Source organism: Castor canadensis, chromosome 8 (assembly GCF_047511655.1).
Source record: "Castor canadensis chromosome 8, mCasCan1.hap1v2, whole genome shotgun sequence".
In the NCBI taxonomy this organism is placed as follows: Eukaryota; Metazoa; Chordata; class Mammalia; order Rodentia; family Castoridae; genus Castor; species Castor canadensis.
Genome location: NC_133393.1, coordinates 123,589,133 through 123,611,545, shown reverse-complemented (window position 1 = coordinate 123,611,545; position 22,413 = coordinate 123,589,133). Strand labels below are relative to the sequence as shown.

General features: G+C 34.3%; 1 protein-coding gene across 4 annotated transcripts in view; it reads right to left on the bottom strand.

Moving 5' to 3' along the window:
* Positions 1–14,230, bottom strand: part of Lrriq1 (leucine rich repeats and IQ motif containing 1) — a 193,847-nt gene extending 179,617 nt beyond the window's left edge. For 2 of the 4 annotated variants that reach the window (XM_074084064.1, XM_074084067.1), the window contains exons 1-7: positions 14,147–14,214; positions 10,528–10,669; positions 8,442–8,553; positions 6,644–6,735; positions 5,118–5,235; positions 4,377–4,600; positions 4,152–4,226 (exon numbers count right to left, since the gene is read on the bottom strand). In XM_074084064.1, the coding sequence (XP_073940165.1) occupies positions 4,152–4,226; positions 4,377–4,600; positions 5,118–5,235; positions 6,644–6,735; positions 8,442–8,553; positions 10,528–10,669; positions 14,147–14,154 (771 nt within the window). In that variant the 5' untranslated portion in view covers positions 14,155–14,214. Of the gene's footprint in view, positions 1–4,151; positions 4,227–4,376; positions 4,601–5,117; positions 5,236–6,643; positions 6,736–7,907; positions 7,968–8,441; positions 8,554–10,527; positions 10,670–14,146 lie in introns of those variants that run through there. The other 2 variants (XM_074084065.1, XM_074084066.1) reach the window with 2 other exon arrangements.
* Positions 14,231–22,413: the final 8,183 nt, after the last annotated feature.

Here is a 22,413-nt window from a genome sequence, read left to right as displayed (position 1 = left end):
AGGACCCTTAGAAACGCCAGTAGCTTTCCTACAGAGACATAAGGATACTTCACAAAAGCATACCAACATTGTACCAGAGTCACAGAAAAAAGAAATCATCTTAAAAGATAAATTTCTAACAGTCAGCACCAGATATCCATAAAAAGCTTCAAAAGCTGGTGGCTGAAGGGAGTGGAGATCTAGACCAGTTGGTCCATGTAGTCACATACTATAATAGGGACTTAGAGAAAGAAAAGAACCACCTGGAAAAGGAAAAGAGAAAGTATAAACGGCAGGAGGCTCCAATTGCAGCACTTAGAGAGGTTTCCCTGGGGAAAGTCCAAACCCAAGAACATGCTTTCAATGTGGACAGCAGGCCATTTTAGGAGGGAGAGCCCCAAAGAAAGCTACCTGCAGGACTCTCCCCATTTGTTGGGGAAAACATTGGAAGGCACACTGTCCCTGGTTCCCAGGGGAACTGAGGCCAGAGCCTCCCACCCAATGACTGGTCCTGGGGCCTCCTATTCAGGCTCCTGTGACCATCGTAAAAGCAGAGGAGTCCAAGATTATACTCACTTTCAAAAAGCACAAGGTCAACCTCCTTATCAATACTGCAGCCAGCATCTCAGCTATTCCTTTCTCTTCCAGACCCACGTCCTCCAAGAAAATTACTGTTTCAGGAATATCAGACCAGCCTCTACAGCATTATTTCACTCAGCCATTAGCCTGTTCCTGGCAAGATTTCCATTTCTGTCACTCCTTTTTAATTGTCCCAGAAACCCCTACTCCTCTGCTAGGGGGAGACCTTCTATCTAAATTGGGGGTACAGCTCCTTTTACCCCTAGGAGAGTACTTTTGCTTGCCTCTAATAGAGGAACAAGTATACCCCGTGGTGTGGATAAATGGACAGTACTGTGGGATGGGCACAAACAACAGTCCCAGTCCTAATTCATCTCAAGAACCCCTCTTGGGTACTTTAAAGCCAGAAGTTAAGAAGGGGCTAATTCCCATAATCAAAGACTAAAGAGACAGGATTGCTAGAATGCTCAGCCCATATAATACTCCTATTCTAGGTGTCAGAAAGGGACCTAACAAATGGAGGTTAGTCCAGGATCTCCACCTGATCAATGAAGCAGTAGTGCCTCTCCATCCTGTTGTATCAAATCCCTATATGCTTTTAGCCCAAATTCCTCCAGGTACTGCTTACTATTCTGTCCTAGACAGAATGGCAGTCTTGGGTTGGCTCTAACCCAAGACTTGGCAGAGTAGCAATATCCACAAGCTACTCTGGTACAGTATGTAGATGACCTCCTGCTCTGTGGACCAAATGAGACTGTCATTTCACGAGCCACTGAATCCTTACTAAACTTCCTAGCAGACAGAGAATATAAAATCTCTAAAGAAAAAGCCCAATTGTGTCAGTCTAGGGTTACATATTTAGGTCTTGTCCTGGAGAAAGAAATAAGGGCTCTAGGAGAAGATAGAATCTCTCCAATCCTGATATTTCCCTTACCTAAAACCCTAAAGCAACTGAGGGCTTTTTGCGGGGTCACAGGATACTGTAGAATTTGTATCCTGGGATAGCAGGTCTAGCCAGGCCCTTATATCAAATCCTTAAGGAAGCAAAGAAGGATCCCCAGCCTTTTATTGAATGGGATGAGAAGTCAGAAAATGCATTTCACTGGTTAAAAAAGCCCTTATGACAGCTCTATCACTGGATCTCCCAGTACAAGACAAGTTTCAATTACATGTCTATGAAAAGGGAGGACTGGCCTTGGAACTGGTGACTCAGCTCTGGGGCATCATTCCCCATCCAGTAGGCTACTTAAGCAAAGAATTAGATCAGGTGGCCAAGAGATGGCCAGGATGTCTTAGAGCAGTGGCTGCAGTAAACCTTCTAGTGCCTGAAGCTCAAAAACTTATCCTAAACCTCTCCCTAACGGTTTATACTCCATACAACCTAAGGGGAATTTTAAACTCAAAAGGATAACTTTGGCTATCTGACAGCTGTCTACTTAAATACCAGGCCCCGCTTCTGGGAGGGACAGAAATAATTGTAAGGACTTGTCAGAGCCTAAATCCTGCATTCCTTCTACTAGAGGCAGAGGGAAATCCTGAACACTCATGTGAGGAGGTACTTATAGAAAATTATGTTGCCCAACCTGACTTAACTGCTTGGCCCTTAAAAAACCCAGATCTAGAATTATACACTGATGGCAGTTCCTTTGTCAAGAATGGTGTCAGACACGCAGGGTTTGCACTTGTAAAAGAATTTAGCATCCTCAAATCAGTCCTCTTCCTCCTAACACAAGTGCTCAATTGGCAGAATTAGTGGCCCTAACAAAAGCCCTAAGACTGTCAAAAGAACAGAGAGTCAACATCTATACAGATTCTAAGTATGCCTTCCTGATCCTGCATGCTCATGCAGCCATTTGGAAGGAAAGGGGAATGCTAACTACAACAGGAACAGCTTCCCATAGAGATAAAAGGGAGGTTACTTCAATAGTTTTAGGGATAACAGGATTAGTTACAGCCTTAGCTGGAATCAGCTATGGGATGATTGTCAATCATGTAACTGAAAAATCCTAACCAAAGTAGTAGAGAACACCTCAGACCAGGTAGGGCTTGCCATTAAGGACATGCAAAAGTCTTTGTCATCCTTGCCTGTAGGGTCATGCACCACTGCCTGGCCCTAGATTTTCTTTTGGTTAAACAAGGAGGGGTATGTACCATCACCAATACCTCCTGTTACACATATATAAACACTTCAGGCATTATAGAGGAACGTGCAGATTACATTCTCCAACAGGCTAAGTGGCTCTGGGAGCAATCTCTTGAAACTCAGGTTTCTATACAGGTATGGGATCAAATAAAATCCTGGCTCCCCTCCAGGACATGGTTCCTACCCTTTCTGGGGCCTATAGTTGCTATTATTCTCTTGCTTATGTTTGGGCCTTGCATTTTAAACTTGCTTATCAAGTTTGTTTCTTCTTGCCTAGAATCCATCAAACTACAAATGCCTCTGATGAAGATGAAAATGACCTACTATTGTGGTGCCCTCGACAACCCCTCTTGTGGTCAGCCCTGATACTGTGGGCTTCTCCAATGCCCCTGTCAGCAGGAAGCAGTTACTGAATAGACCTTATCATCCCTATCCCTATTAGGGTGGTCACTGAGGGGGAGACTTGATGGACAGACCACAGAAGGTCAAGGAGACACTTCTCCTCCCCAGGAAACACCAGTCTGAATCTGAAAGACATCTCTGCCCTCAGGCAATACACAAAAAATGGCTATAAAACCTAATCCCCACCCTGACCCACGGGACCACTGGTTTCCAGGTCCCCCTGCATTCCCTGCCATGCAGTCTTTCTTTTCTCTTCTCTACAAATAAAATCTTTCCTAACTCTGCTGCTGGAGTGCACCTGTGCTTTCATTCTCAGAGCAGGCTCAAGAACCCTGAATATCTGAAAATCCTACATGTGTCATCTGTGCATCAATAATCCTCTTTTCCGTCACTTAGGTTTAAATATTTTGTTTTTGGGTGGTACTTATTTTAATGTCTCTACTAAATCGAACAATTGGATTATATTCATGTGAATTATAATTTTCTTTTTTTCTCCTGTTACTCATGTAAACTTGTCTTTTCACATGCCTAATATTTTAATTTAAATATATGCAGTAGAAACCTACTTTTTCAGGAGTTATATAAATATCAATTTGAAAGAAATGTGGAATGATGTTTAGCAGAGAAGAGGATGATGGGAGACTTTACCTATTTTATATTTGTAATAACTTTATATACAGAGTGAACAAATATTAAAACTAACACTTTTTTATCATCAGAATCATCTTAAACTCAAAGAGTTATTTAACACACTCAAATAATTGAGTTCAAGAAATACAGTAAATTTTCAGAAGTCTTTAATAATAATGAACTGCTCAGCATAGTATCTATCCTTAAGTCTTAAAAGACAGTTCAGAATTTAAATTTTGTAAAGACACACCCACTGAACTAATTAATTTTTATTTTCAGGACATTCTCTTTCAGAAGAGTTCTTAATGATTAATAAAATTTTGATGCTGTAACATCACTATTACCACAAATGTCTGTTTCAAACATAGTAATTACAAAAGGGGAAATAATAAAAGACTGATTGGAAACAACAAAATACCTCATGCTGTTTAAATTTCTTTTTCCACATTTCCTCTTCTTTATGGAGTTCATCATTCATCTTGTCCTGCTCTTGCTGAAAACAGGATAATAATGAAATATAATATTCAAATATGAACAAACATACATATATGCATAAATCTCAATTCACATTATAATCTAGATATGAATACTCATCATATGTAGCTACACTGATTTAAAAGAAGGAAAACAAAAACAAAAGTACCTTCTGAATATCTTCTAATTTTTTCTTTTCAACTTCAAATTTTTTCATCCAGCAATTTCTCTTTTCCTCTTCCTCTTGAAATTGCTTTTTTTCTTTATCTCTCTGAGCTTTGAGAGTTTCCTTTTCTTTGTCTTCTAGTTCTTTCTGTTTGTTTTGCCACGCTTCAAATGACTGCCTACACCTTTCTTCTACTTCACAGTATCCAAAACTTATAGCCTCCTCCCCTGCATTGATGAAGGGAAACAACTGTATTATTAACATCAAACCTGCCAAAACTGATGAAACTGAATTTAAAAAAAACAATGCTGAGCTGAATAAACAATGTCAACATCTTTTTGAAGTGAAAGTGATAATATGCAAAAAGTACATTCTTGACTATCCATGGAAATTTTATTGTAGTCAACAAAAAAGGCAAATAACTTGGCTTAAAATATTTCATAAAAATTAAAGTAAAAGTGTGCATGTGTCTATATAGCTAAGAGAAATAAGTGACATAGTTAAGAGATAGATGATAAACTCTGGATTAGTTACATCAATTGTAGTCAGCTATACATAGGGAAAAAGTTTAAACATATTCAAAAGGCATAAAGAAGACCATGAAAACATGTACTTAAGTATAACAAATGCATAACAGTTATCAAGCATTGTAATTTGTTTTTATAAGTGCCAAAAGAAATAAAACTGTCTAAATTTTGAATCATATAAAACTTGTTAAAAATACTTTAGGGTAGTTTAACTAACCTGGTAAAACATGTTCTTCCATATGCAATTCACAAGGATGGGGCCCAGTAATACAATCTGGACTGGCACAACGGGTTTGACTTCTCATAAATTCCTCTTTTTCTATTTCAGATAATATCTAAGAGGTTAAAAGAGTAATGATGATTAATTAAGGAAAACCAAGATAGAAGCCTGGCATGGGAGAACACATCTGTAATTCCAGCTACTTAAGAGGAGGAGGAAGGAGTATCACAAGTTTGAGGTCACCCTAGGCAGTTAGAGAGACTCTACTTCAAAAAATGAAATTACAAAACAGAAAAGAACCTGGGGACATAGCTCAAATGGTACAGCACTTGATTAGCAAGCACAAGACACTGGATTCATTCTCCAGTAATGTAATAAATAATACATAAATAAATAAATAAAATAAGAGTAAAGCTATAATTTCAAAAGTGTATTGCAGATATACTGAGAATTTTATTTTCTCTAAGCCTCTGTAAAATACAAATCTATAGCACATTAGTAATTATTTTCATTATGAATAAAATTGTTTTCCCATGAAAACAGATTATATTTAATCCTCTTAATGTTTTATTAAATTAGTCTTTAATATTAATCTATAATACTCAATTGCTCTGCTTGTCAATCATTTCGTAATGTTTCTACTAATGATTCCTTTCCTTCTAGTGCTTTTCTATCCTTCTAACTTATAATTATTATTGATGTATGCAAATTATTAATATATTCAATATGATAAAAATGAGCACTTACTATTCTCTATTTCAACCTGAATTATACATATCATAAATCTGATCAATACTTTTCCAGAATTATACTTACATGATACTCTAGTTGGGAAGAGATAGAATATTAACTCCAATGAAGTAGCACTATTATAATTAAAAGTTAATATTCAAATTTGAGTTTATCAGAAAAAAGACTAAGAGACATATAAGTGCTTCTCAAATTATACTAAACATCCCAGGGAGTAGGAATAGAATTAAAGAGAGGTAAGTTGAGTGGCAGGAAAGAATCCAAGAAGTGAATCTGTTCAAGAGACTTTTTCTTAAATGTATCTGTGGAGCTTTAAGCTAATAAAATGCTAGGCTTTCCTTTAATCTTATTTTTTTAAGATATTTTAGTTTCTCTGTTTTTAAAAGGTAATATATAATCTATAATTAAGGTTTCAGTATTTAGTCTTTGCTGGAGCAAAGGTAATAAGCACTAGAGTATATTCATTGTTTTCATCATAGACTTCTGGAAAAAATGTGATATAGATGTGCTGTGTTATCTATATGAACATTAAATTCCCAAATCTTGAGAACTCAAGTTACCATTTTTAGTATTCGTAACTATTGAGATTTCCATAGTTTTATGTGATGTGCAGTAGGAAACCATAAAACCAGAACATAATTTGCTTAAAATAATCAAAATTTAAATTGTAAATCAATGAACTCAAGACCAGTGAACTATAACCTTATGTAAGAGAAAAAGGTAAGTTTTTAGCTGTAATATTAAGTACTTTCACTCAAATGTTGGACATATACCTTCATTAATTGCTCAGAATCTTCTTTACCTGCTGTTGACAACCCGATCCTTAAATAGATGTGATTATTACAAACTTCTCCATAGCTGCAGCCTGGAAAAAGGCAAGATTATTGTAATTTTAAGTGTTAGAGCAAAGTACAAGTCAAAATCTCCAGCCCTTCATCCTGCTCTAACCTCAATTTCTATCAGAGTACGCTCCTCGTCAGTAACAATAAGTAGATAGAACAGAAAATGTTGAAGAATAAACAACATAGGAAATCTGATATCTTTATTCTAAAAATAAATGCAACGCATTTCCTTATTTTATGCGATTTTTATTAGCTATTCAGATGTAATTACATTTTTTCCTTTATTCAATTAATATTATGGTAGTGTTTCTGAATAGCAATTTTCAGAGGACTATTCTGATGGTTAACTAACTACTCACACCTGCATTATCGGATATTATATGTTTTCTGTTAATACCTATTCACAAGGTTTCTGACAGGCCTAACTCTGTGAAAAGAAGAAAAGAAAAAAATATTAACCAGATTACTTTGCAGCTAGGTTTTTGAGAGTTATTTAGATTCTGCCAAAGGTGTATTTACATAAACTTCTCTTTTCATAAAACTATTACAAGTAAAGAGAAACAGGTGATATTGTCTTCATAATGGCCCAGACTTTGAGTTTTGAGTTAGAGACAATATTGTGTAAGAATGAAACAATATCTTTGAACTTCTTCATTATAGCAGATAGCAGCTTCTATTGTAATCCAGTTTTGAAATGGGGAGGGAGATTTATTACACCTTGGATGTTCATCTTAGAGTGTGACCTTTCAGAACTATTCAAAAATTAGTTATTTATTATAGCATCTTGTCTCCAAAGATGGCTTAAATGTTCATTCGTTAAAGTTATTGCTCAGGTATCACCTTCTCATAGAAATCTCTCTGACCACACTATTTAAAGTAGCAACCTCTGGTATTTTCCCTTGTCTTGATGCTTTCTTTCATAGCAGTTGTCAATATTGAAATATTACATCTTAATCTGTCTACTCTCTCCCCACACTGGAACATTAGAACAGGAGAACAGGTAGTTTGCCTACTTTGTTCACTTCTGTTTTCTCAGTGGCTACATTAGATCCTGTTAGACAGTAATATTTCTTGAATGAATACCTATGAATGTACATAGTATAATTTAAACTATTTGCATATATTACATAGAATTTTAAAACAGCTTTTAATAATGCATCATGAATGTTTTAGGTGATTAAATATTTATCTTAACTTTTTAATGGATGCATTATTGGATGAGCCAAAGTCCTGTTGAACATTTGGGTTGTTGTCATTTTTCCTGCTAAACAAAGACATAATTAATTCAAGTTAAATCTTTGATCTTTGCATTATTAGAGTAATTCTAAGAAGTAAAATTGATCCATGTGAGCAAATGGAGATTGTTAGGATTTTGATGCCAAGATTGTTTTTCTCCCAAAAAGATGTGTACATCATACATTTTACAGTAGCTCAATGATTAGTTTTCTTTTATTTTCAATCTAAACCAATCAAATGTCTGCTAATAATTAAGACCCAGGAAACAAATTAATGGTCGTTAGTACTTACTACAGACAAAGGAAGGTAGTAAGAGAATAAATGAATGAACAGAATGTAACAATCTAGTGTTGTATAGAAATTGTATTTGAGATAAATGTATGCACATACACATAGTGAGAGATAAGAACCTTATAAAACTTAGCTTTCAAAATTATTACTTATGCATACTTTCAGAAAACTTATCTGCCAAGGAGTTGAAAATTGTGCTTACTTAAAACATCAGAATCTTCTAAGTCCTGAAGAATGAGTTCTTCGGCAGTTTTACTCTTGTTCTTTATGATGTTAATACAGTGAAGAACTGACTCTGGTAATTCATCTAAACTCTAAAATTTGAGCAGTAAAATAAACGATTTAAGGGATTATTATCAAAATTATGTGTCAAATATTGCTTTCTTCCTTTCACAACAAAAATTTGAGCAAAATGTGTAAATGAAATAAAAGAACTCCATAATACAGAGTATAGTTCAGACAAATATACTTGGTTAAAATTTGCTTTTCACTTTCAGGTGGTTATGCATTTCTAGAGAATTCTAAGGAAACAAATGAAAAGAAATAAAATTTTCATTAAATTTATTACAGGTTGTTTGTTTTTAAATGCCCTCAATAGTTAAGTAATTTTTAGACTATTTCAACTTCAACTAAATATGACCAGATATTAATAAAAACCACATTTCTCCAAAATATATAATATATAACTAACACCCTGTGAAGTATTTAATATATTCCAAAATTTGCTTTGTTATTGTCATACACAAAGTTTATCAAATTTGTGAACTATTGCATAATGTCTACCAATATAGCCTATGTAAATCCATTTGCGTTATCTATTAATTTTAAGAATAATCCAGAAGTTATGAATCTATAGTTATATGACTACAAAAACTCTACTGAAGATCTAAAACACAATGTGATTGAATCAACACAGTTGTCTCTGATGCAGAACATCACATGTGCCTCATTTCATCTAACTAAAAAAAATCTTTTCTGCCATACTAGGTTTCCTTGTGTAAGACTTTCAGCCAGCTCTTTTGCTGTGTGCTAACTAATAGTATTTAGCTTTGGAAATGGATATCAGAACACAACATGCTACCTTTCTCCCTTAGCACAATAGAAGAGCCAAAAAACTGTCTAAGTCACAAAATTAGTCCTGATATTTACAAAAATATCAACTCTACTCTTTTGTCCTCTGTCCTGAATTGGGATTTTTATTTCTCGATTAACTAAAAAGTATGTTGACACCTGGCTGAAAATATTGCTGTGAAATATAACTATAATCCTTGGCTGTTTTATTTTTAGCTAATGCTTCCTTCTTCTAATAATAAAATTCATTTTGAGTGACATGAAAAATTATTAGTTATCTTAAGTCAGAAGAAGAATTTTAAACTGCTGTTCTTTTTGCCTTTGTGTATTAAAACATAAAAAAATTCATTTATTCTGTTGGATTTCATATTCAAATGGAGAATTTCAGCATATTTTGCTTCTCTTAACTGTGGACAAAAAGAAAAATGTGAAAGTAACTTTTCTAAAAGTAATAGGTAAGCACAATCCTAATTAATATCCAGAGTAGAAGGGCTGATAAAATCTCACCATCCTTTTAGAAAAGTTTAGTTGAAAAAATTTTGAAATATTAAAATAATAAAAGGAATTTGATTCATTCAATATTTCAAAACACAAAACTACAATGGGGCAAAAATGAACAAAATAGAAAGTAATGGATAGCTCTGGATAGATCATATGTATATGACTAAATACATGCAAAAGACATATGACAAATCAATTGAGAAAAAAGGGATCACTAGGAATATTAACTAAATATGTACAGGAAAGTTTTTCACATTTAATAACATTCCTGCAGATAAATTCTGACTAGATCACAGATTTCAGTGTAAAAGAATGAGTCCATAAATGAATATTATAAGCAAATAAATATAGGGGATAATACACAAATGAGAACAGACTTTGTTTGACTCTAGAAAGCAACTTTTCTATTGTACTAAAGATTTTATATAAATTTTTCTTTTCATATAGTTGATCACATTAAAATGTTCATAATTAAATAAATATAAAAGCCTACGCAAATATGCACATCTGTAATAGTTCCACAAAAATCCACATATCTATATGTAGATATATTTTCTATCTTCAATATATCTTCTGTGTTAATATCTACCAAAATACATTATTTATAACAGTGATCCTAAAATAAAATAATGTTCAAAACACACTGAGAAAACACTATTTCTCCTGGAGATCCTATTTGTGTTAAAAGGCTTAAACATGAAGTGTATAACACTTACAGCGTCACTGTCATCACTCTGAGTTTCTGATTTTGAATCACTCTCAACCTCATCTTTTTCTAAGGAGGAAATGCTGATTTTATCCAATTCTGCTTCTATTTCTTCTTTGAGCTTTGCATCATCATCATCATCTTCCATCATCCTTTATTTAAAAAACAAACAAGAGCATCACTTAAAGAAAAATAAAGTAAATTATGTGTCTACAAGCTGTGGGTTCCCTGTCATACCAATCTAGCAAGTTCTACTTAAACATGTTTTAATTTAACAAACCGTGATCATACTTTATTAAGGTTGTACTATATGTTAAAGAGCTTTGCTTTTCTGCCCAATCATTCAGGTTCTAAAGTATTTAAATAGAGTGTGATTAATGTAATGTTACTGGCTTACTTTCCAGAATCAAGCAATTTCAATGTAAAACTTGTCCTCAATGGCACAATTAATTAAACAATTTTTGCACACTTTGAATAGATATTAAAATACACATAAAAGAACAACCTAAATCTACATATGAATGAAATGTGGCTATACTCATTTATACTCATTGACTGAGAATTTGGATAATTCGGCCATAGATAGTCCCATGCTTTTGGTAACATAACACATAATGGCAGATAACATATGACATTTAATCTAAACATGTATTGTTGTGCTTGAGTCCTTAATGCTTGTACTGATGTAAGTTAGGCAGTATGTTATAGGAAATCTTCACCTCATCATTATCATCTTCATCATACCACCACCATTATCTTCCATGTATTCAATAAAAGCTAGGCACTAGAAGATACTTAGGTAACTGATAATCTTCAGAAAAATTAACAGATTAATTACTATAGTAATTGTATGTATGAGAAAAGCAAGGTTTGAAAAGGTTACTTAATGGTCTAAAATCATTATGCCAATGAGCAGTAGGGTCAGGATCTTAACTCTGAGATGCTGAATTCCAAGTCAGTGTTCTTCCCACTGCTACAAGGTCTCCAAAGGTAAAAACTGTTTAATAAGTGGGTTTTGTTTTGGTTATGAAAAAATGAGCTATTATTTTATTTTATATGACACTCTTCCAAATCCCTATCTTCTTATTCCATTCTTTCTTCCTTCCTTGTCCTTTCCCCATCCTTCCCTTATTTATTTTACTCATTCAATTAGAACCCAACATTTTGAGAAACTACCAGATGCATTCACAGCAGTTCATTCAATGTTGTTTAAATGAAACAAGTCACATGTCCTTAGAATTTACAGTCTAGTTAGCAAAGAAAATGAAGCACCATTAGGTGCTTATGTCTTCTCATGAAATCCATTCCTACCCATCCTACTGGGAGAGGAGTTCTTCCTAATAAGTCATAATTCCTCTACCTGTACGCTGAATCTGACAGCTTCTCACCTATTGAACTGTGTTCCAACCATTACTCTTTGTGTTCACCCATTACTGCCTCATTGTACATTTTATTCCTTTGGCCTCTACGTAGACATGACTAGTCACTCACATGCTAAAAAACAAAGTTTGCACTCACTTCTTCTCTAGCTATCACCATCAGATATATTTCTTTCACAAATAAATGATTTAATCAGACTGGTTTCTTTGTGGTACCTGAATTCCTGTGCATCTCTCTCAAAGCAATGAAAACTTACATTTATACCAAAACTTGTATATAAAAGTTCACAACAGTTATATTCACATGATCTCAAAACTGGAAACAACCATTATGTCTCAATAAGTGGATGATTAAACACACTTTAATATATCCACTCACAGGCCATTACTCAGCAATGAAAGGAATGAACTATTGATACACGCAATAATATAGATGTCTCTATGAGTCTCCACACAGCTATGCTGAGTAAAAGGTAATATATGATTCCATTTATATAACATTTAATGGAGGGCAGATCAGTGATTGGGCAGCTGGGGGTACGCAGGGCAGGAAGGAGAGTTTTATGGTTGCAAAAAGGCAACAGGAAAGATCCTTGTACTGTGGGAACTGTTAAGGTATTGCCATAGTAGATAAAACATAGCACACACGGACAAATACAAGGAAAACCTGAATAAGAGCAAATTTGAATAAGATTAGTGGATTGTATGAATGTCAATATGGTGATTAATATTATACTATAGTTTATAAAATATACCACGGGAGACAATGAAGAGTGTACAAGATTAATTCTGTATTATTTCTTAAAACTAGTTGCAAATTTATAAGTATCTTAATAAAATTCAATTAAAGTTATCCTAAGTACCCATTTGGAAATGTAATATAAATCATCATGGATCCACAGAATACAATACAAGTCCTTAAGGGCCATTAGGTTTATTGTACTCCTGTGGGAAAAAAGTCAAGAAAATCTATGTGAAAAAACAATTGGCAAAAATATATGCATAGTAAGATCTCTTTTTGGCAACTACACATACACACACATTTTTTTTTTTTTTGACACAGAAGCTTCTTTCTGGAAGAAACTGGAGAATTTTAAATTTGCATTTTATACATGCATGTGGAGTGACTCTTTAAAAGCCATGAATAAATATGTTTATAGACATACATACAACAGTTCATCTAAAAAGACTCAATTTTCCCCACAATGTCCTTCCTTCAAGGGAAAACAAAACAAACGAGTCCTATGCTTGAATTCAAAGTGCAATTCAAAAGTTCATTAGGTGGAAAGATTGATTTATTTTAAATGTACCTACAAAACAATGCACAGACAAGAAAACACTATGTAGAAAGGGGCTGGGAGTAGGGCGAAAGTAAAAATCACTTCCTTGCTCTGCTCCCTCTGCTCATCTACTGGGGCTTCAGAACAGCCACGTCAATATATCTCCACACAAACACAAGTTTAAATTTTCTAATAGCAATTGTTTAAAAAGGCACAGTTGAGATTAATTTTTATATATTTTATTTAACCCAATATATCTAAAATGTTATTTGGATATATAATCAATATAAAAACTAGTAGTATTATTACTCTTTTTTTAACAGGTCTGAAGATCAAAAATAAGGCTTAAGATATACCCTGTACCCTAAAAATCATTAATTAGGGTTGTTTTGCATACTTATTCTTTGAAATCCGATGTATTTTACACCTATAGTTCATGTCAGTTTGAACTAGCTGCATTTCCAGCCTGCATTAGCCACCTGCAGTCGGTGGTTTCTTTATAGGGCAGTGGAGTCCACTGTAAGTAAGGTATAGTAAACTACTTCAAGTCGACAATGAATTACTGGGAGTCAGCTAAATCTGCCCAAAGGCGGAAGGCTTAAGAAACTCCACTCCTCAAGCCCTGTAATTGAACGCGAGGAACAACGTCTTCTTAAAGCAACAATGTTTTGGGGGTGGGGTTGGGTGGGGGAGAAGGAGAAGAAAAGGGGAAGAATGACGGAAAGGAAAAGTATTAGATGGTGTACTGGAGAGGTGTGTCTAGGGGCCGAGGGTAGTAACTATGGAAGACCCCTAAATGCTCAGGGGCTATCTTCCTGTTTTAAGGGAACGTGAAGCTTTCCAGGCTGGAGAGCTCCCCGAGATGGCCTTCGCCCGCAGACACCCCGGCCAGGCTTCTTCCCCTTGGGGAGCCAGACCCGGCAGGAAGGAGTTGGGGGATCTGGCTCAGTCCGCGCCCCCACAGCTCTACCTTGACATCCCCAGCTCGAATCCCAGCTCTCCTGGTCCGGCTCACCCACCTGCAGTGAAATCCCTGGCCTTCGGGGTAAGACGGCGCCCATGCAGCTAAACAAATGGTAACCATGGCAACAGCCAATCCCCAGGGAGCCCAGGGAGGTGGAGCCGCTACGCTACCCTTCCAGGTGCCCCAGCAGGGCAAATAACTTCCATTCTGAATTGAAACCTGCTTTGTGGGTGGGAGCTCTTTTTTTTTTTTTTTGCCGGTAGATTTTGACAATCAAATCATTCTGGAAAATATTTAAAATGAAAACATATTTATTTTGTTATAATTGGTTAAGTGGAAGCTATACTTATTTATCCGTGCATCTGCTCAATGTTGAGTTACCTAAGTGGAAATTGTTCACTCCACAGAAACTTAATCCTGAGTAGTGACTTGTGGGAACTGAAGTATGAAGAAGCCAGTAAATCGTTTGCCAGCCATGACGGTTTCTTTTTAAAAAGATATATATATAGATAGATAGATAGGTAGATAGATAGATAGGTAGGTAGGTAGATAGATAGATAGATAGATAGATAGATAGATAGATAGATAAATGCTGATCTCACAAATCTGTAAATGAAGGAGTGTGTAAAATTAAGTATTTGAAAAGTTGTTTCCTGGGATGATTTTGCTGTAAAAATGTGTACAAAAACCCACTGTTTCAATACAGTGGGTTAAAAATCTCTTAAGTGTATGTCATGCTATTCAACATTAACGTACAACTTCATCAATATTTCTTTGCAGAGAAAATGCATACTAGTTTGTAGAACGTGAAATTTTATTTTAATTAACAATTTCTGATTTTTGTTTACAGATTGCAAGCAAGGTATTAAATTACAAGAGGAAGTGGTTAGACATAGTTGTAAAAGGTATTCTGCATACAATATGCTAAAGGCAAATATCATATTAAGCCTCTGAAAGAAAATAAATTAATATTTCCTGGTAACAACAAACTTGAATTCCATCAACACAAGAACTAGTGAAATAGAGTGATATATCAGTAGAAATTTGATATTATAAACACATAATAGTGTCACTTTCAGAAAGGATAAGGATTTTTAAAAAATAAAAGATACCAAGTTTCATATCTAATTAAATTGTCAAATCTAATACCCAAATACTATTTTTAGTTTAGCTTTATTGTTGATTTATACACTATTCAACAATTTCATTTAAAATGCTTAGGTTACTTTATTTTATTGAGGCTCACATGTAAAATCTTAAGATTTAGTCTGTTTTTGAATATCAAACCACTTAAGCTTTTCTTAAAAAGTATTGTAATCATTTAAAAACAGAATTTAAATGACTAATTTTATTAATGGACTATTTTGAAAATATCCAAGTTAACCTTGTTAAATAAATTGGTAGCAAAAAATACACAGAAAGCTCTTAAATTAATCCATAGTGATGGAGATTTTTTTTTTTACACTCTCATTTTTTCTTCATTCTTATTTTAGGAAAAAAACTGGCATCTCTATAAATATTACTAATCAAAAATGAAGAAAATATAACAACCACCTAAGATAATTGTAGATTATAAGTAAATTTAATTTGAAACTATTGCTTTTAAATTTTGTGTTATTTAGTAGAAGTACAGTTAACTGCATTTTTTTTCTAGAAATTATAGCTTCATATTTGAGTATTTTAGTTTAGTTCACTCATGACTTTTTATTCTAATAAAGTATTTTTTCTTTTGAATAAGTAGCTTCATTTAAAATGTGAAAATAATCCCCAGACCTGATTGATGTATACCCTACTGGACTAACACAACAGAGCATATAATAAATATTTATTATGAGAATGAAAGGATGAGAGAGAACTCTTTGTTATCTGGCAAGAATATTTCTTTGAAAATGTTAATTGAGTAGTGGAACCATTTTAGTTTAATAGCATTTTCAACAACAATTTTTTTCTTCATAGGGAGTGATATAATTTGAAGGTCTCAAAATAGCTGTATAGTAGATATTTCTTCATTCTAGTTCCTTGAAACAGGGTAGTTATTAAATAATAGTATTTTTAATCTGTGGCTCATAATACTGGATTGGTAAACCTCTTCTTCTCTTGCTCCCTGTAAAGACAATTCCGAACCCTCAAGTCCTTCTCTAAACATTTTTGTGCTCCCTCCTTACACCTGACATGACCGACTACTTCACAAGAAGAGTCCCGCACTTTCTCACAATTCTCATCCTATCTTCTCATTCTCTGGCACACCTCGCTTGTGTAATCTTAGCTTTTCCTGTAATAAGGTGTGGCATAATAATACCATAGCTAGCATTTACCCAGACATTGGACTGGCTAAACATAATCTCCTTTAATTTTTACGACATGTCTTTAAGATGGGTACTATTAAAATCTGCTTCTACAGATGATAACCATGATATGTAGGAAGTTTATCAATAGAATAATTTGCACCTCTAGTGTTGCATCTTAGCCCTGACACTTATTAACTGGGTGAATTCAGGCTAGTTATTTCACTTTCTTAAGTCTCTTTTCTCATTTACAACACTGGTGATAATAGCATAATAGTGCCCAATTTGCCAAATTTTGATGACCAAAAGAATCAATAAAAATGGCACATTCTACAATATGGAATAATGTTAAGAGCTTAATTATTTAAGCTCTACAAACATGGGTTCAAATCCCATCTTTGTCTCTTTCTACCATCCCAAGGCTGATCTTTCTACTTCCTACTCTACTTGTCATATTCTGATACTCTTCTTCATCCCCATAGCCATCTTGTATTTTAGACCACATTCACCTCTTATGAACAAGTGCATTACCATTGTAAATTATCTTCCTGTCTTAGGTTTCTTTTCCAAGTTAGTTTCTACATTGGTGCCAGCATTATGGCTTCAATTACCTTGAGATAAGAAGAAAAAGAGTTATTTATCAAAGAATGCAAGATCTAGCACAACCTGTATTTATCCTACTTCTCTAGCCTTATCTTTCACCTTTGGTACTCTGACCATACCTTCATACACCTTACTTTAAAGCTTATGAGTGCTTTATACTCACAAATATTCACTGTCTTGAATGCTTCCTATCTCCACTACATTTTTGATTGACAAGACCCTTCCTAGTCATTCTCATTTTCAGAGAGAGGTCAAGATTTTGGACGTAAGTTCATGTCCAGACTCTGGGAGAGGGCCATAACTTTCCCACAAGCTGTAATAGATAGAATCAAGCTACAAATATAGATCTACAGTATCTTAGGGAGGATCTGAAATATAAACTAAACAGTCTTTCCAGCTCAGTGTTGCATCAAACATCAGGCATTGGGAGAGTCAGGGAATAAGACTAGAGTAGAGAAACTAGAAAAAGCAAATGGTAGCAGGAGAGTTCAAAGCAGAGGTAGAGGACAAAGCCTGCAGACACTTCTTATGCTGGAAGGAAGAACTTCTGGAGTTTTTAGGAAAAATTTAGCCTTAGGTCAAATGAGGGAGGAACATACATAGAGTCTAATGTGCACATTTCTTATTTCTCAACTTTCTAGTGTATCCTGCATTTCATCCAAGAGATTGGTTTCTTCTGACTCAAATAACTTAAAGTAGGCTCATGATTTCATCATGAAAATTACACACTGCATATATTAAAATATTGTAAACTACAGTGCTTTCTAAAATTTGGTGTTCACTAGACTTGAAACTATGAAGAAAAATGGAAACACAACATACCCAAGAATAATATTAAAACACATCTAATAAGAAAATCACCAAAAATCACTGGAGCAAGTGATTATTTTCCACAAAAATTTTAGGGGAATTGGACTATCTAGAAAATAATTTTAATGAAAACAATCCTAAATTAGTTTTTTTCCTTACTCAATAGCACTGGATAACGAACTAAATTATAGACTGATCAAAAAATTTAATTCATGCATTCATTGATTTACTATCTATTGAGTAGTTGTTATGTGCTATACTTGAGGATCACATTTATATACAAGACCTCTCTTTTCACTTAAATATGTGCACAGGAAAATAGGCAAGTAAATGAGAAAATAGAGGAAAAAAGTGGAGTTACAGAAAGTCTTCCAAGCTGAAACTTCAAGAGGAACTGACATTATTCTGAGAAAGTAGGGACAAGAAGAAGTGAAAGAAAGCTTCCAGCGAAGGGATTAAGTTATATTAAGACCCAAAACAATACAAAACAATATCTTCTAAAACCTGCAAGAAGTGTAGTATGACCACTATTGACACATTATAAAAATGTCTTTTTGGTCTCAGCTGCTTTGCCAAAAAAAATGCAGCTAGAGAAAGATTGGTGTGGTTTCAGGATACCTTCAATATATTCTTACATTTGGAGACAAGGGAATGTTATACTCGCATATGAGGAGAAATATATGCAAATAATGGAGACAAGTAGGAAGGATTACAAAGCTGTTATTATGTTGAATGTTTGTAGGAAAAATGGTTATCTTTTCAGAATCATCAATAATCCAGAAGAGAATCAGAATGTTGAGGAAAAACAAAACATTAATTTATGTGTACATAATCTCATTAATGGATTTTTTGGCAAAAATCTTCATGATTATTGAATAAAGAAAATGTAATATATTATTTATAGGTGTTTAATAAAAAATAAGCTTTTGCTGTTGTTTTTAGATTCTTAGACTTTTGTTCATGGCATTTGGTGCATGCTTTTTATTAGATACAGATAACTTTTTAACAGCTTTGGGTATGTATCTACTTTTTTCTTTTTCTTTAAATGAAACAAGCAAAGCAGTCCATTTTAAACACGTCCATGTGAAATTTACTCACTAGGTGGCAGTATTTCTCTAAGATTCATTAAGCATGGCCCAGTGTTCCCTCAAGGTCTTTGTCAGTAGATTTAAATTCAAGACTATACAAGAGGGAGAATTAGGAGAGGGTGAGTTAAGAACTGCTTCTGAACAAGGGAAACGAGAATACTGAATTTTTCTGCTAACTGTGCACATTTATAGATCTGAAGACTTGAAAAAGTATTGGAGATCCAACATAGTTATGCTACCCAAGTTAAATAATTTCTTTTGAATCTGGTTACCATCTGCTATGACCTTCATAGGGTTACAAATGAAATATAATACTTCCAAAATTTGATAATGTGAATAAAATGATGGACTACTTTAATTTTATGGAAAAGAAGACTTTAGATCTTTGCATTACCTTTATTACCTTTATTTTGTCATTTTGTGATGTGTAGTGATCACTGCTACCTGAAATTTAGGAACAGATAGGTTGTAGGTAATTTTCATATAAATATCATTGAATAGAGGAAAGGAAGCCACATTTTTAAGTGCCAAATAGCCATTTTGTGGATATTGGCCATTGCTGTCTTAATGGACAGCACAGCAATAGAACATTTCCACTGTCACAGTACATTCTGTCGAGTAGCAGTATTAATCACTAAATACATGGAAAAACATGTAGAGTGTGAGCATATTTCTTAGTGAATATCAAATAAGAATAACTATGTAAGAAAAAGCAAATAAAAAACCTTAACATGTAGTGAAATCTCACAAAGTATTGAATAATTTAGTAAGCTCCACTATATTAAATGTGTGATATCTTTATCCTCTTCTGTTTGTACTTTGCTTATGGAAAAGTGGTTGTGATGTGCAGTCAGGTTATGGTTTGCCCAGAGTAAAGGATGTGTGAAGATTTTACACCAAACTTTTTGTTCTTTCCTTCATCAGAAACTACTTAATATTGCCTGTGAGCCAAGCAGTGGACTAAAGACTTCCCACACAATATCTATTTTAACAATGTAGCAATTAAGCAGAATAAGAATCGTTCTTTTTTTTCCCCTTTCCTTCTGTTTTGAGTTGACAACTAATTTGCGTTAACCTTAATCTACTTGCTTATAAAAAGTCCCTGAAAAGGTATCCAGAGACTTATATTTTAAGTTCTAGATTTTAAAATTACGTATTCAAAACATTTAGTGAAACTCTTGATTGAGGTTTCAGAATTTGGAATTAAAATTACCCAGTTAAGGCTACAAACATTGGATCCTCCCCTCTCTTTTATCTGCAACTTTCAATTAATGTACCTACTTTTAATTCTTTTGTTTTGACCTTTTTGTTCATAATAATACCATCCCATGCAAGGCCTGGTCTATCCTCTGCCAGAGTAACAGCCTCCAACAACATTTAACTCATCTCTTTTCTCAGCCATCTTCTTAATGTCATTGAAAAAATTGATTAAAATGCAATTTAAGCAAGTAGCTCTCTTATTAAAGGTCTTCTCTGACTCCTTATTGCTATTATTTGCACATTTGTTTGATTTGTATTAAGCATCTTCTATGTGTCAGGCTCTGCCACATGTGGTGAGGATCCAGTAGTGAACAAAAACAATCAAGTCCCTGTCTTCATGGAACTTTATTTCAATGAGGAATTAGGAAAACAGCACACAAAGAGCTCACACTTACATCTTTGCTAACCTTTCCAGTCTTATCTGCTCACTCTACAAGTGCTAAGAAAGCTATGTGTTCTATGCACACTTTGCTGTTGAGTGTCTCAAAATGCTTTCCACCATTATGCACTGGGTATTTTCCATTACTACCTCAACTCTAAGCTCAGGTCTTACCTTTTCTAGTAATCTTATCTAACCCAAAAGGGGTTAGATACCTTTCCCCATCCCCCAACTAGATTAGATACCCCTGTATCCAGTAGTGTGCTGGTGTCTGGTGACTGGTTCTGGAGTGGAGAGTCTATATTCATGGCATTCAGCAATTTCCTCGGTTGAAATACCCCCACAAGGTGATTTCAAGGTGCAATGTGAACTCAGTTGCCTTTCAGATTTTATGAAAATTTAACAATTAGCTTTCATGAGTCAGTACAAGCTACTCTAACACAACACTGTTTTCACTGCTTTTCCATAAAATCTAAAGTACATTTTTTCATTTTGTCTTTAAGAAATAAACATTTGTTGAACACTTATTGTTTGTCAGTGCAACTCCAAGCATTCAACAATTACTGTGTTGACCATATAAACATGAAAAATGTCTAGAAAGAACTAAGTACTATTGGTTCACATGGGGATAGAATAAAATATAGTTTTAGAAGGGCCACATTATCAATAAATTGAGGGTTTATATAAGGGACATGTACCCATGCATATTAGGTAGTAAAATTTGTGTAATGAATGAAGAAATGGTGAATGTTTGAACATACATTCAACATAGACGACCAAAGGAAAAAAGTCTTCCATAATAGAGAACAATGAAGATGAGATTAAGGTTAAAAGATCTTTGAGACTGAAAAAATTCTCCATCATGTCAGAAGAGAAATAAAATTTGCTGCCAAGAATATTGAAGATGTGTCAGAATGTGGTAAAGACAAAGAGCAAGAGAGAGAAACTTAGAGATTTACTGATGGCTACTCAGAAAACACCCTGGATTGCTGCCTTAATTATTAAATAGAAAACAAGTAAAATATCTCATCTTCGTAAGTCATTTTGTAGTTTCTACAGATAAAAATAATTATTTGGTAGTATATCTCTCTCAAATCTTAATTGGAATGGGATCTGCAGTTCTTTGTTGGGTTTTTTGGCAATTCACCACAAAATCATATGGCTCCTAATTCTGGTATGTTTTTCATTTCAGAAGCCTGATTTCACATCTTTTTTCTTGTTATTGTTGTGCTGGGGGTACATTGTGATGTTTACAAAGGTTCTTACAATGTATCATATTTCAATGTACCCTCTCCATCATTCTCCTTCATTCCCTCTCCCCCCATACCTGAAATAGTTTCAAAAGGTCTCATTTTTACATTTACATACATGTGTACACAATATTGGCACCATATTCACCCTCCTATACCTTATCCCTACATCCTCCACCCTCCCACTGGTACCAACAGCTCAGACAGGACCTGTTCTGCCTCCCTGTTCTCCATTTTTGTGAAAAACACAATGACATTTTTATTTGTTTAAGAGAGCTACAAAGTTTCCTTGTGACATTTCCATGTACATATGTATTATATCTCAAATTGATTTATCTCTTCTATTTTTCTCCTTTCTACCTTAGTCCTCTTCTTATAGTGACTTAAAAATTCTATATTCATTCTTGTATAGGAAGTATATCAATCATCTTCACCTTCTTGACTTCCTCCTTTTGCAGTCCCTCTCTCATAGGTGACCTTCCTTTTGTATGACCTTTTTTCCCTAATATTGCTTGTATTTGTATTAGGTCTATATTCCATATATGAGAGAAAACATATGGCCTTTGGCTTTCTGAACCTGGCTAACTTAATGTGATAT